The following is a 12634-nucleotide window of genomic DNA, read 5'->3' on the forward strand; positions in this document are numbered from 1 at the left end:
TAAAGCGAATGGCAGGCTGCACCTCTTTTCGGCTGGCTGCAAACAATGGCAAATGAACTCATCCATAACGCTGATGTTAACTGCAGCACTTCAGGCCTTTCTTTTATTGCTTAGAAACTTGGCAGACTCCTTCCCCTTTGGTTGCATCTGCTTTCTGTGTGACTTAGATGAGATGTCAGGGGAAAGTTGTTTTACCGAGAGGGCAGTGAGGCACTGCCACAGGCTGCCCACAGAAGATGGGTGCCCCATCCCTGGAGGTTCAAGGCCAGGTTGCATGGGGCCCTGGGCAGCCTCAGCTGGGTGGCAACCCTGCCCACGGCACGGGGTTGGAACTGGATGATCTTTGAGGTCCCTCCCAACCCGAGCCATTCTATGGTTCTATGAAAAAGATCGTCAAAATTCTGCTCCCCATAACTAAGCTCGATGCCTCCCGCGAAAAACCCTCCTCAACTCATTTTTACTGACAGCTGGAATCCCAAACAAGACTTAAAGCCTAATGGAGCGAGACGCTCCGTATTGTAATTAACGCTGATCCAGAAGGAAAATACTGGAACTATAATTAGCTTGTAGCCAGTTGCAGAGGAAAGTGATTACGCACAAGCCGGAGGCCCGGGTAGGTTGCGTGCCAGGGAAACAGCAGCTTGGGCTGGGAGCTGTGCTATCCCACAGAGGGCAGCAGCAGGCAGGAGACTGGCTGCTGCTGCTCAGCCATGGCTTGAAGCCACGTTCGTGGTGAATCATGGCACAAACAACGCCGGGGAGGGCTGCAGGAATGTCTGGGTGTGCTGTGCGAGGGTTTTTCCAGGCAGGTAGGCCTCCCCATCTGGCTGTCTGCATCCAGACAGTACTGCTTCGTCACCTTCGCTCTGCTCCCACATTTGTTTGGTTTCTCTCCAGTGCGTCTCAGTGAACCGTGCAGTGTTTACAGATGTGCTCGTGTGCAGGAGATAGAAGTATGGTGTGCTTCTGTTGGCTCTGGCCAGTGGTGTTCCCTTTCTCCTGCCACATTCCTCTTTCTGTGGCAAGGCTTTCTGCCAGAGACCTTTCACTTTCCTGACGATATTGTGGTCTTTTGTTCCCTTTTCTGATTTCCCTGCTCCAGCTGACTGCAGTGGGCAGTTCCTGTGTTTTTGGCTGCTTGCCCTTGAAACAAGGCTGGCAGCTCCTCTCCTGACATCGCCTCAAACCATGCACCTCTTATACGATCCTCTGGATATGCAGCCCTGCTACACCTGACCTTTGCTCATCTTCCTTTTGCAATACTTCCAAGCCCCTTTCCCAGTGAAGTGTTGCAATTATAGAGCCAAGTAAGGAGCTGCATAGTTCTCCAGAGGGAGAGCAGGTTTGTGCTCCTTTCATCTAATAGGAAGTTTCTTCTTCCCTTGCATATGCAACACTTTCTTGTGGTATGCAGTCATCACCAGGATGACTGCATCACCATTCCCTTTCATTTCTTTCAGCGTTTCCCTTCTTGCTGCAGGAAGGCCTGTCTCCAGTGATCAAAGACAACTGCAGGAGGAGAATGAGGAAATAGAATGCTGGAGAATGGAATAGAAAACCTGCTTGGAAGATCTCTGCTTGGAGCGAGACTCAAGGAAATGCATATCCATGTTTGCTGCCTCTGATTCCCCTGTTGTTAGTGTGGGGGTTGCAGAAGGTAAACTCCTGCTGTTGTTAGGAGTAGGGATAGAAGCCCAACTCCTGGCTGCGGCCTGGGGGCTGATGTATTATACATCTGGGTAAGCCAAAACCAACACAGGGAGAGGGAGGTCTGCCAAGTCAGAGTGAGAAGTGCCTGGAAGGCAGTAAGGACCACCAGGGGGAGCATTGATGAAGTCATTCTCTGCACAGCTTCTAACTGGAAAAGATGCTCTACTGATAACGTGCACTTGGGATTGAAGTGTTGAGAGAGGCACTCGAGGAGGTGAGCAGTTTCACCTGTTCTCACTCCAGCCCCAACTTCCTGTCTTATCTGTAGTGGATTGAAGAGATGTAGTTACAAAACACAAGTATTGGAAAAAAAAAAGCCTCCAGAGCCTGGATTTTGCAGAGGTACAGTTTGGCTTTAAAGAAGCAGCAGGAGGGAAAAGAGGAAAAAATCCTATTGCTGAGGCATTTTTTCACAGGCAGCCAAGCATGGTTTGAGCAGAGAACACTGACATGGTACGAGGAATCCTGGAGTGGATCGGGGAGCCCAGATGCAGCAAATCCCCGATCCCGACTGACAAACGCATCCCTGCATTGCGGTGACGATGAAGTGTGTGACTTAGCAAAGCGTTTACTGGGGATGTGTAGTTCTGCAGCAGCCTGGGGAGCTCAGAGATGCAGCCTTGCGCAGTCTCTCCTCCCGACGCAGCATGGGGAGGAGGCATTCCCACTGCAGGGTGCCCCGGTGCCGTGCGCACGTGCTCTTGGCTTGTGCTTGGCAGCTGGGATTGGAAAGGCTGGACACTTTTTGGCCTGGGATTGAAAATCCCATGTTGCCAACAGTCCTGGTTTGGCTGCAACTGCCTCAGGTTCCCTTGGAAACTTTAGTGCCGGCTCAAATCTGGGCTGCGAAATGGCAGGAGCAGTGGCTCTGCCTCCAGCCTGGCTGTTCATCCTTCTCTGCTTGCTGTGGATCCAGTGCCAGGGCACAGCAGGCATGGGGCTGGGAATAAGAAGGGAACTGAAACCCGGGTAGAGGTATAGGGTTGTGTGCGTATTTCTCAAGGGTCATCCCAGCCTTTTGTGTGCTCTGGCATGGTGTGGCAGCTTTTGTCCCTAGGGACAACTCGGGACAGTGTGGGCTGGGCACTGTTCCCAATAGACTCACAGTGTCACTGAGTGTTTAACTCTGTGGTTGAGAGCTGTGCCCTGCTCCTCACTCTCAGTGCCAGGAGCAAAACAGCTCAGTCCTGTAAAGCCTGGATCTCACTTTTGAAGTGCAGTCCCCTGCAGCAGCTGCTGGAGGCAGCCCAGTGCCTTTGTTTACCTGCTAATCCTTCTCCCATTTCCACTTTTCCTCTCTGAACAGGGAAAATGTCACAAAACAGGTTGAAGGTGAGTGGGTGGGGTGTGAGCATGTGCTAGGCTGAAACTGGGAAAGGTTCTGTCTGCTGGGCAGGGCTGAGCATGCAGTGTGACTCAGTGTCCCAAACCCCATACTGTGGGCTGCTGGCCATGTTTGACCTCCTGGCCTGTAGGGTGGGAGAGGCGGTGCGGTGTTGAGGCAGAGACCATAGAACGATGGAATACTCTGAGTTGTAAAGGACCAATAAGGATCATCAGGTCTAATTCCTGGTTCCACACAGGACCACTCAAAAATCAGAGCCTATGTCTGAGAGCCCTGTCCAGGTGCTGCTTTAGCTCTGGCAAGCTCAAGGCCATGACCACTGCCCTGGGTAGCCTGTTCCAACCCTGTGGTGAAGAACCTTTTCCTGATGTCCAACCTGAAACCCCTGAAAAACAGGAGGGCATCTAGTAAGTAACCGGTTCACTGCAGCCCAGCAGCCTGCATTTGGGCCATCCCTTGACTTTGGACTCATCTTTGGACTCAGAGACCTCTTAGCTCTGGTGATCCTCACCCATCCATTTGCTGGTGGGCACTGGGTTCTCTCCAGCTCTCCCTAAGCTGGTTCCTTGGGGAGCTGTGTCTCCATTAGAGCCATTGAGGAAAGATTCACGCCCCTTTCCTAACGAGACAGTGAGTAATAGAGGTGCTCCTCAGGGACGGTGTTGTAAGCGGTGCTACATGCATGGTCAGGACCAGAGAGCAGGTCTCCACTAGCTTCTCCCTGCTATTGTGCAGCAGACACTGCTGCATGTCCCATCTTGACAGCAGAGATAAGCTATCTGTGTGGTGGTGGAAGCTGATGTCGCAGCTGCAGCCACCATTCCTCGCATTGTTCTTATCAAATCTCCTGGCTTGCCAAGTCTGTTGCACGCTGAATGGCAGCGTGTTTGGTTCTCCATACGATAAGATTTGTCTGGTGTGAGTCGTGTCCCAAGCATTTTGCTTGTAGTCCTCTTCCCCCCTCTTGGGAGCAAGTGATCTCTGTCCAGGAATTGGACTGCAATTAGGGCAGTGTCTGCTTCGAGGCAGGATGGGCTGCAGAGGGGAGCAGTGCAGAGCAGCCCAGAGATGTGCAACCAGCGTCTGGCCTGGCTCTGCTAGCAGTGATGGGGAAAATAACAGCAGCAGGAGACATGGGATGGAGGGAAGGGAGCCAGAGAGAGCAAACGGCGCAGCACGACCACTGAGAACGCAAAATAAACATCCTCTGTGGCCAAGCAAGGGCTTTTATAAACTACTGACCATCTTGGCGGCTGCATGAGAAGGGTCAGAAATGGGAATAAAGGCTCATGGGAGCATCAAGAGAAGGGACAGCATACCATATGGGACTGATCAGCCGAACAGCCTGTCCTCAAGTGCATGACTTGTCCCTCAGTGCACAGTATAGTCCTAGAAAGGGAGATTCAGTGTCCCAGCTGCTGCTGATCACCCTGTGGTACTTGCAAGCACTCCCTGACCCCGCAGGTCATCTGCTGGCTTTGAGAGCTTGCTTTGAGAGCTTTGGGAGCTCTAAGCAAGGCTGTGGCTGTAGTTCTCCTCATGCCTGCGTGAATGGAGCCTCTGCACTGTTCCCTGGAGTTCTTGCAGTGCTTTCAGGTCTATCTCATCTGTTCTCCTCGTGGCTTGCTCTGGAGGTCCATCTGGTTGTGCATTTCTGGTGCATTTTGCCCTGGTAGCAGGGAGGACAGGAACAGGGAGCGCCAGTTCTGTGGGCCCGGGCTTTTCTTAGGTCTCCTTTAGATGCTTGCAGTTCTCTCTTTAGAAGCCCATTTCCCTCACTGAGTCACTCATTTTGGGATTTTGCTTCCCTTTTTTTAGAGCTTTTCTTTCTCATTTCCATCTGGTTTGGTTTTTACTGTTTCATTTTGCAGGACCATCAAAGGGAATGCATTCTAGCTAATTTCAGAGCAGCAGCAGCAGATAGTTTCAACTTGACAGCTCCTTCCTCTTCAGACCTCAGCCACAGCCTTGGATCCAAAGCCCCTCCAGACCCTCTCAAAGCTGATGGGGTAAGGTAGCTTGCTGCTTCCTGGCATGTAAGAGAGGTGTGAGGGTTTAGCATTGTGACCATGGGAGAGAGACTTTTTTCTTTCCTTCTTTCCAGCCCGTGAGCTGTTAATTCTTGTGGCTTTTCATAACTTGCTATTGCTCCCTTAGCATTTCTTCCTCTCTCTCTTTCCTCTTTATTTTATTTTATTTTTTCCAGTGGATGAGCCACCCTTGGCATCTCTCCTCGTGCGTGTGACTCAGACAGATTCTGCTTGTCTGAAGGATTCCTGCAAATCCTCAGAGTTGTCCAACCCGCCTCGGCGCAGTGCTGGAACCCGTGAGAAGGGCGTTGGGAGTGAGCTGTGCAGCACCAGCAGCCTTGCTCTATGGCAGTGGGCACGGAGGCTCTGCCTGCCCTCCCACTGCATGCCCTTGCTGTGGTGTGGGGCTGGATCCGAGCATGGCTGCTCTGAGTTTGATGGAAGGAGGTCTCCGTGGACATTTTGTGTATGGCGCAATTCTGCTTTTCTTTTCTGCTTGTTCAAGTTCCAGCCAGCTGGCTTCATGCTGTCTCTGCTGTGGGAAATGATCCCCTTGAATTCAGGGAAGTTGGGCTTGAGGCGTCTTGGAAGTCCCCTTGATTCATTGTTGGAAGGACACCGTTCATTTTGAATGCCTCTGGTTTTTGGATTTAATTGGAACCACCCAATGGCTAATTTTTTTCAGAGGCGCTCAATGCCTTAATAACTTTTACTGATAGTAGATGGCGCAATGAGAGATCAGCATCTCCAACACCTGAGCTACATTAGCCAGCTGAGCCCAGCTTCCTTTCGGCTTCTAGGGCAAGCTTGCAAAGCTGATTTTTAATTTTAGAAAATCTGTCCATGGGAGTGAGAATCCAAACCAGAAGAGTTGTTTCGGGATCAGTTGTGTCCATACCTCAGTTTTCCCATGTGCAAGATGAGGAGCCTGCCATCTTCCTTACGCAGTGGTGAGAGAAAGCTGTTCGGGATCATCATCTTTTGGCGTAAGATGCACATGGAGCGCAAGACCTCATGAAGCTGATTCTCTGTAGAAAGCTCTGTGGAAGAGACTTCATCTGTTTAGCTAATATCTCATCCAGCAAAGCAGGGAGATCCCAAACAATATGAGGGTGAAAAAAGCCATGAGCCTTCTACGCATCTTCGCCTTTGCCATTATGGAGGAAAGTTTTTAACACAAATGCATTTTTATCTCCAGGCCTGTTTTTGAAGGCCTTTCCCACAACCAACATTCCTGACATGCCCCATGAGGGAAAGAATTAGAGAAATGAAGGCTGGAAATGGAACTGGGTGGCATGTAATCAGTCCTCTGACCTCTTTTCCATACATTCTGCCAATTCTCCCGCCCCTCAGGCAAGCTGAGGACCCAGAGCACATGACTCATCTGGTTGCTTGGGTTGGTGTCTGGTGTTATGAGCCAGCTTCCATGCATACAAACCTCTTTCCTCCTCTCCCCTTCCACGACTCATACCCCACAAAAATGCTGCCACAGACTTCATTGCTTCCCAAGGGGGATGTCCCCTTGAAAGACAGAAGGCCGTAACTTGGCCCTGGGGATGGAAACCATCTATCAGAGCACATTTGAACTCCCCATAGAGATGAGAGATGTCAGTCACTGTGGCATCTTTCTGACACGACAGGGAAAGAGATGGGGGGTGAGGCTACAGCCCTTCCCTCTGCTCTCAATCTGCTCCACTGTTTTGGTGCTGGTTCCCCTTTTCCCTCCTATATTAGAATTGTTTAATCTGGAGAGGAGGCAGCTCAGGGGATACCTTGTCACTCTCTACAACTGCCTGGAAGGAGGCTGTGGCGAGGTAGAGGTCAGTCTCTTTTTCCAAGGTAAGAGTAATAGAATGAGAGGTGATGGCCTCAAGTTGTACCAGAGGAGCTTCAGGTTGGATACTGGGGAAAATTTCTTCCCTCAAAGAGCGGTGCTGAAGTGGCACAGGCTGCACAGGGAGGTGGTGGAGTCACCGTCCATGGAGGTGTTCCAGAGCCGTGTGGATGTGGCACTGAGGACGTGGTCAGTGGGCATGGTGGGGGTGGGCTGGCGGTTGCACCAGGTGATCTCAGTGGTCTTTATGACTATTAATCATTCTATGATTCTGTGATTTCCTGCTGCCCTAGCTCTGTAGAAAAGTTCTTTTTTTTTTTTTTTTTTTTTTTTTGGCCAAATTTTAGCTCTTCAGCTAGCTATGTTCCTCCTCCTCTGCATTTCCCACAACCTTAGGAAGAAAAAATTGCATGGTGCAGCTGAAGGGAGGTGATGCTGGTAGGGCTCCTACCAAATACTGGAGTTCTCTAACCCCAAATTTCCAGGTTCGGAGTGTGGATGCTACTTTCATACTGCCCAGGGGGGCTCAAGACGGTGCACACCCAGGGAGCTGGGGCATGTGGGGTGGCAGGGCTTTACACCTTGTCTTCCAGTCCTTTGTTCTTTCCCATTTTAGTGGAGGATTCGAGTCCTTCTGTAGAGGACCCATCCAGCTAGGAAGCAGGTTAGTGCTCATAGGCACTACTTTCCTTGTGCTCATCATTGCCTTGGCTTCTGCATCTCCTGGGCAATCCTCTCCTGTACACACCCTCCAGATCCACAGACCTGCTTATCCAGTCTTCTGCTTACCTCAGTGCTTGGTGAGGTAAGTACGTTTTGTTCTCGCCGTCTTCCTCCGTTAGGAAGCTGGCTGGCTGACAGAGCTTAGGGGTAGGTTGGGTGAGGGTTGTGGCATTATCTGATGAGAGGCAAACCAAAGCCTCCCTGGTGCAGGATGGTCCTTTCAAAATTGTCTGGTTTTGTTTTGTTTGTTTGTTTTTGGTGACTGGGGGAGATAGAGGCGAAATCCTGGGCTTAACTTCTTGAAATCAACCCCACAGCCCTGTAAGGCAGGAGGCTTCATAAAAAGGGGGAAACTGAGGCAAAAATGAGCCTCGGTGAGGACTAGAGGGAGGAAATGTTACTGGAGCCTGAATGAGGTCAGAGAACATGGTTTAAATCAGGTCACTGCTTGATATTTATTGTGTAGGGTTTTTCTTTTTTCCTTACTCTCTCCCTGAAATCCTTCCCCAGAGGCTATTCAAGGAAATAAATAGCCAGTGGAAAGGGACAATAGCTTGCTGTGGAGTACAAATTATATGAAGCAGTAGGAAATAATAGCAGAGTGAGCAGCTGCTGCTCCGGGAAGGAATGCGCGCTCTCTCCAGCTCCTCTTTGCCTTGAACGGGTGCCGATCCTGGTCTGCAGCACAGACTCCTTGGTGCCTCGGGTGCAGATCCTGGCAGCCCACTGGGGAGGGAAGCGTTGGCTCTGGCATGCAGTGTGGCTGCTGTGTGGTAGTGGTGGTGGCAATAGGTGCTGCTGTCAGAGGTCACCCCAAGGGCTCTGAGCCCCCGTGAGTGCTCCTGGTGGCCTGAGGCGTCCCCAGGACTAGAGGGAAGGCCAGGAAGGAGTGTTAACCCCAAACTCTACCTTTTGGGACCGTCTTTCTCTTCAGGAACATGGCAAGCTCCATGGCAAGCTTCCAGCTCCAGCGGTGTGGCCATCCCACACCCGTGCAGGCCAGCTGCCCTCCAGCCAGGGTGGACATGGGATGGACCTCCAGGTCAGGGGGTTATATCCCTACTGTAGGATGATCTCTTTAGAGGTGAAGTGTTCCTTGGTCTCTGGCACTGGTGACCACCAGCTTCTAAACACATTCTTTATGTTTTCCTCACTACACAGCACCTCTGCCTTCCTTGCAGATGCCCTGTAGCCAGATTTCCTCTCTTTTTGGAGTTTCCATTTCCATCACATCACCATTTCCCCAGGCTTTCTGCTTTGTGGTGTCCTTGGGGAAATAACCAACCTCCTATTGCACCGGAGGATTTCAGCCTTTCTGGGGTTCCATAGGTGTCTGACCCTTCCTACGTGGGGAGCACACCTCCCTGCATGAGCCAGACCATCTGCACACAGCTGGCTCCTGACCATGCAGAGGTTGCAGACGAAGGAAGTCGCCAGCGCTGGCAGAATTGCTGCCGGGTTTCCCACTATTGTTCCCTGTGGCAAATGGCAAAGGGGTGAACGCCCCTGCTGAGCTCTTGCAGGAAGGGGGTTAATGTTATCTCGAGGAAATCTCACAGCCCCTCTCCTCTTTCCTGCCTGCCTCCCTGCCTGTGTATATTCTCACATCCGCAGCTCGGCACACAACTCTCTGCACAAGTGGTTTTCCCCATCCCTGGGACACGTGCTGCTCTCCCTTGTGGGCAGCCTCACCCTCTGCCAGGGGGATCAGTGGGCACGATGAAGGCACGATGTGTGTTTGTGGGACGCACAGCAGCGTGATGGCAAACAGACCTAATGCTGGAAGCCACTGTCTGTGTGCAACCACCCACAGCACCTGCTCCTGCCAGACCAAAGTTCAGCCCTGGGGAGTTTCACCAGAATCTTCAGTGACCTCAACAGTAAATAAATTGCCAGGGCCTGCTGGGCTTTATGACCCGTTGGTCACAGATAAATAGGAAGTATCTCCAGGGAAGGAGTGCTTATCAGCCTTTATCTCTTGTCATGTCAGGAGCCCTTGGGGGAGGGCAGGAACTGCCTTCCAGCTGCTCTCTGCAGGGATGGGGCTTGGCAGGGGGATTGAGGGGCTGCTGCTCTCCTGTGTTTCCCTCTTGCTTTTTTACTGAGTTCTGGACTCTGGAAATACAGTACCAACTACTTCTACCAAATCTGAGGCACCGTCTGACTTGTAGCCCACCTCTGGCAAGGATACCAGTGGAGTGACACTCCCCCTTTCTGTTCCTCAGGGTGATAGAGGATGGGGCTATCCAAACCTGCTATGCTTGGCTCCTGAACCTCAAAGGTTTAGCATTCAGTACAACTCGAATGGGAGACTGCAGAAAGCTCCCACACGCTGCTGGTGCAATCCATGAGCTGGAGCTGAATCTAGAGCCACAAGAAAGAAAGGAGCTGGGAAGCTTTTTTTTGGGGGGGGCTGAGTTGTTACACCAAGAATAGAAATTAATGTGGTGGTCGCACCTCCATGGCAAGCTAGGGAGCTGCTTCTCCTACATGGCAGCTGGAGGAGCACCACTAAGGGCTACGTGCACTGGTGCCTCCATAGGGCATTCAACAGGGAGGCTGGTCCCTAAGGGGAAGGTATGTGCATGACTCAGTCTTTCTAATACGTTAATATATAATCCACAAGGAAGTGAAGAGACGCAAGGTCATCTATATGAAGCGTTTCTGAGCTAAACCGCTGGTGGCTCCCTGCCTGCTGACTTGCCTCCAAGGAAGATGGCTGTAAGGGCTTCTGCTCCTGTCTGCTATCGCCCAGGGTGGTCAGGCTGGCATGCAGTCAGCGAGGCTGAATGAGGGGTGGGAAAAGGCAGCATGACCTCTGCTCTCACTCCTTGCTTTTCTTGGGCTGTGAGTGGTGCTGCCCTCCAAATGGGGGGGGGGTTGGACCACTCTGCTTGAATCCTCTTCATGCCTCTGTTCTCATACTCCACCTTTCCTTGTGCTGAGGGCAAGCCTGTTATCATCTCCTCTCTTTCTCATTCTTTGTTGCCTGCTGCCTCCACTTAGTCCGCTCTTCTCCTAATTGAGAAGCCCGTGGTTTTAGGTCATGAGAGGAACCTCTACTGAGAACAGTAGATGTTCTACTGACTAGGACACCTTCTCCAAGCAGTGTGGTGGCAGGGGAGGAAAAGGGGAATGGCAGGTGGAAATCCACAGACCCTTTTTTGTCTCTGCCTCAGAGAATGTTCGAAATGTTCAACCTGGATTGGAAGTCTGGGGGCACCATGAAGATCAAAGGCCATATATCTGAGGATGCTGAAAGGTAAGTGCAAAGAAACCACCTCAGCTCACCTTCACCTGGGACTGAAGGTGAGTTCATGAGCAGGAGGTGTCATACATCTTCACCGCTGACGGAGGCTTTGGGGACAGGACTGTGTGTTGGATCTTAGCTCTTCCAAGACCCTGTTCTGCTCGTGCAGCTGACCTTCCTCCTACTCACCCACAGCTTTGCCATCAATCTCGGCTGCAAGTCCTCGGATCTGGCGCTTCACTTCAACCCCCGCTTCAATGAGTCCGTCATCGTCTGCAACTCCTTGTGCTCTGACAACTGGCAGCAGGAGCAACGCGATAAACATTTCAATTTCTACAAGGGCTCCACTGTCAAGGTGAGGGCTCTGTGCTGGTATGGGGGTTGTGAGATGGTGGGAGATACCATGGTTAGGAGGTTCCCGTACCCCATATCCTCCCACTTGCCTGCCCAGTGCCTTCCTTTTCCTTCACTGCTCCCTCATCCTCTGGCATTTTGGTCCTGATTGCTGTTTCCTCTCCTCCTTCAAATCAGCAGTGGAACTCTGTGTGAGCCTTCTCTGTTTCAGGCTTTCACTGCCCAGGGACATGTGTGAAAGCAAAAGGGGTCTCCAGAAAGCAGGGTCTTGCTGCTCTGTACCTTATTTCTCTCTCTAATTGCCTCCTATGCAAACACAGGTTTTAAGCCAGACCTGGGCTGGGAGCATTGTGGTGCCCTATCTTCTCTGGTCCCCAAATACTCTTCTGTCTGAACTACTTTTGGATCTACACTGGCAATCTGTTAGCATCCTCCTGCCGGGGATGCTGTTTCACTCTGTCCTATGTCCAATGATGCTACTAGGGCTGTATTTAGGAGTAGTCCCCTTCCTATGGCCGTGGAGAGGAGTCTTCTTTCCTCGGTCATGGTTGGAGAAGCAGTGGAGAGGTGACGGCTTTGGGGAGAAGTCCCTTTCATTTATGGTGATCAGTGATGAGTTCCTGTTCTGTCTGTTTGAGCATGTTTATGGCTAGCACTCCTTTTTCCAGATTGTGATGAGGGCAGTAAAACATCAGGTTCATTCTACTTTGTTCAGATCTAAGCCATATGGTATACTCAGCAGAGGCAGCACTTAGGTTTATCTGCTCCAAGTTTACAACCTGTGTAGCTGAAACAGCCCCGGGAGAGGTCCTGTCCCCAGCTGATAGTCTGATTGCCAACTCAGACCCTCAATACCAATGGCTCATTTCCTGCAGCTCTCCCAGCACGGCCTCCAGACCAGGTCTGACCCTCGCGTGTAGCATTATGCCTTTGGAGTGGATGCTTACCTCTCCTTCTTCTCTCCAATTCCTGCCCTCCCTCCCCCCTCTCTCCTCGCAGATCATCGTTGAATTCCTGGGAGACAAATTCCTGGTGAAACTACCAGATGGGCATGAAGTGGAGTTCCCCAACCGGCATGGCTATGACAAGATCAGCTACTTGAACATTCTTGGAGGATTCAAGGTCACCTCCTTCAAGGTGGAGTGATGAGTTCCGCTTCCTAGTTCTAATAAAAACCCAGCTGTGACTGCTTGCACCAGCTGCTCTGGCTTCTGTGAGGTCTCTGGCTCTGTGGCTCTATGAGAGATGCTGGCAAAGACTGAGCTTTGTCCACTAACAGGAAAGGAAATAGCTCCTAGATAAGGCCAGGTGCTTTTTTGGTTCAGACCAGGATGTGGAGTTGAGCAGATAGTGCATAGGGCAAAGCACACTGGAGGTGGGGTTCAACA

The 12634-nt window shown here is 51.3% G+C and overlaps 1 protein-coding gene across 20 annotated transcripts; it reads left to right on the forward strand.

Moving 5' to 3' along the window:
- The first annotated feature begins 357 nt into the window (after window positions 1–357).
- Window positions 358–12446, forward strand: LGALS2 (galectin 2). Of its 20 annotated transcripts, none has more exons than XM_046908481.1 (8): window positions 358–613; window positions 1461–1657; window positions 4927–5064; window positions 5262–5551; window positions 7536–7724; window positions 10822–10904; window positions 11088–11247; window positions 12246–12446. In XM_046908481.1, the coding sequence occupies exons 6-8, from the start codon at window positions 10825–10827 to the stop codon at window positions 12390–12392; spliced, it is 387 nt and encodes a 128-aa protein (XP_046764437.1). In that variant the 5' UTR covers window positions 358–613; window positions 1461–1657; window positions 4927–5064; window positions 5262–5551; window positions 7536–7724; window positions 10822–10824; the 3' UTR covers window positions 12393–12446. The 20 variants fall into 20 exon arrangements, with proteins under 20 accessions (XP_046764437.1, XP_046764396.1, XP_046764432.1 ...); XM_046908440.1 differs by lacking the exon at window positions 358–613 and adding an exon at window positions 661–809; XM_046908476.1 differs by lacking the exon at window positions 358–613 and adding an exon at window positions 661–809 and having other exon boundaries at window positions 1481–1657.
- Window positions 12447–12634: the final 188 nt, after the last annotated feature.

This window comes from Gallus gallus, chromosome 1 (assembly GCF_016699485.2).
Source record: "Gallus gallus isolate bGalGal1 chromosome 1, bGalGal1.mat.broiler.GRCg7b, whole genome shotgun sequence".
Lineage (NCBI taxonomy): Eukaryota > Metazoa > Chordata > Aves > Galliformes > Phasianidae > Gallus > Gallus gallus.

What these genes read in the sequence shown, in the direction of transcription:
- LGALS2 (XM_040656193.2), top strand. Translation starts at nt 10,454, where the DNA reads ATGACCTCTGCTCTCACTCCTTGCTTTTCTTGGGCT. An exon ending in CTCCTTGCTTTTCTTGGGCT is followed by an intron (nt 10,490 to 10,821) that starts GTGAGTGGTGCT and finishes TCTCTGCCTCAG; the next exon opens with AGAATGTTCGAAATGTTCAA. An exon ending in ATATCTGAGGATGCTGAAAG is followed by an intron (nt 10,905 to 11,087) that starts GTAAGTGCAAAG and finishes ACTCACCCACAG; the next exon opens with CTTTGCCATCAATCTCGGCT.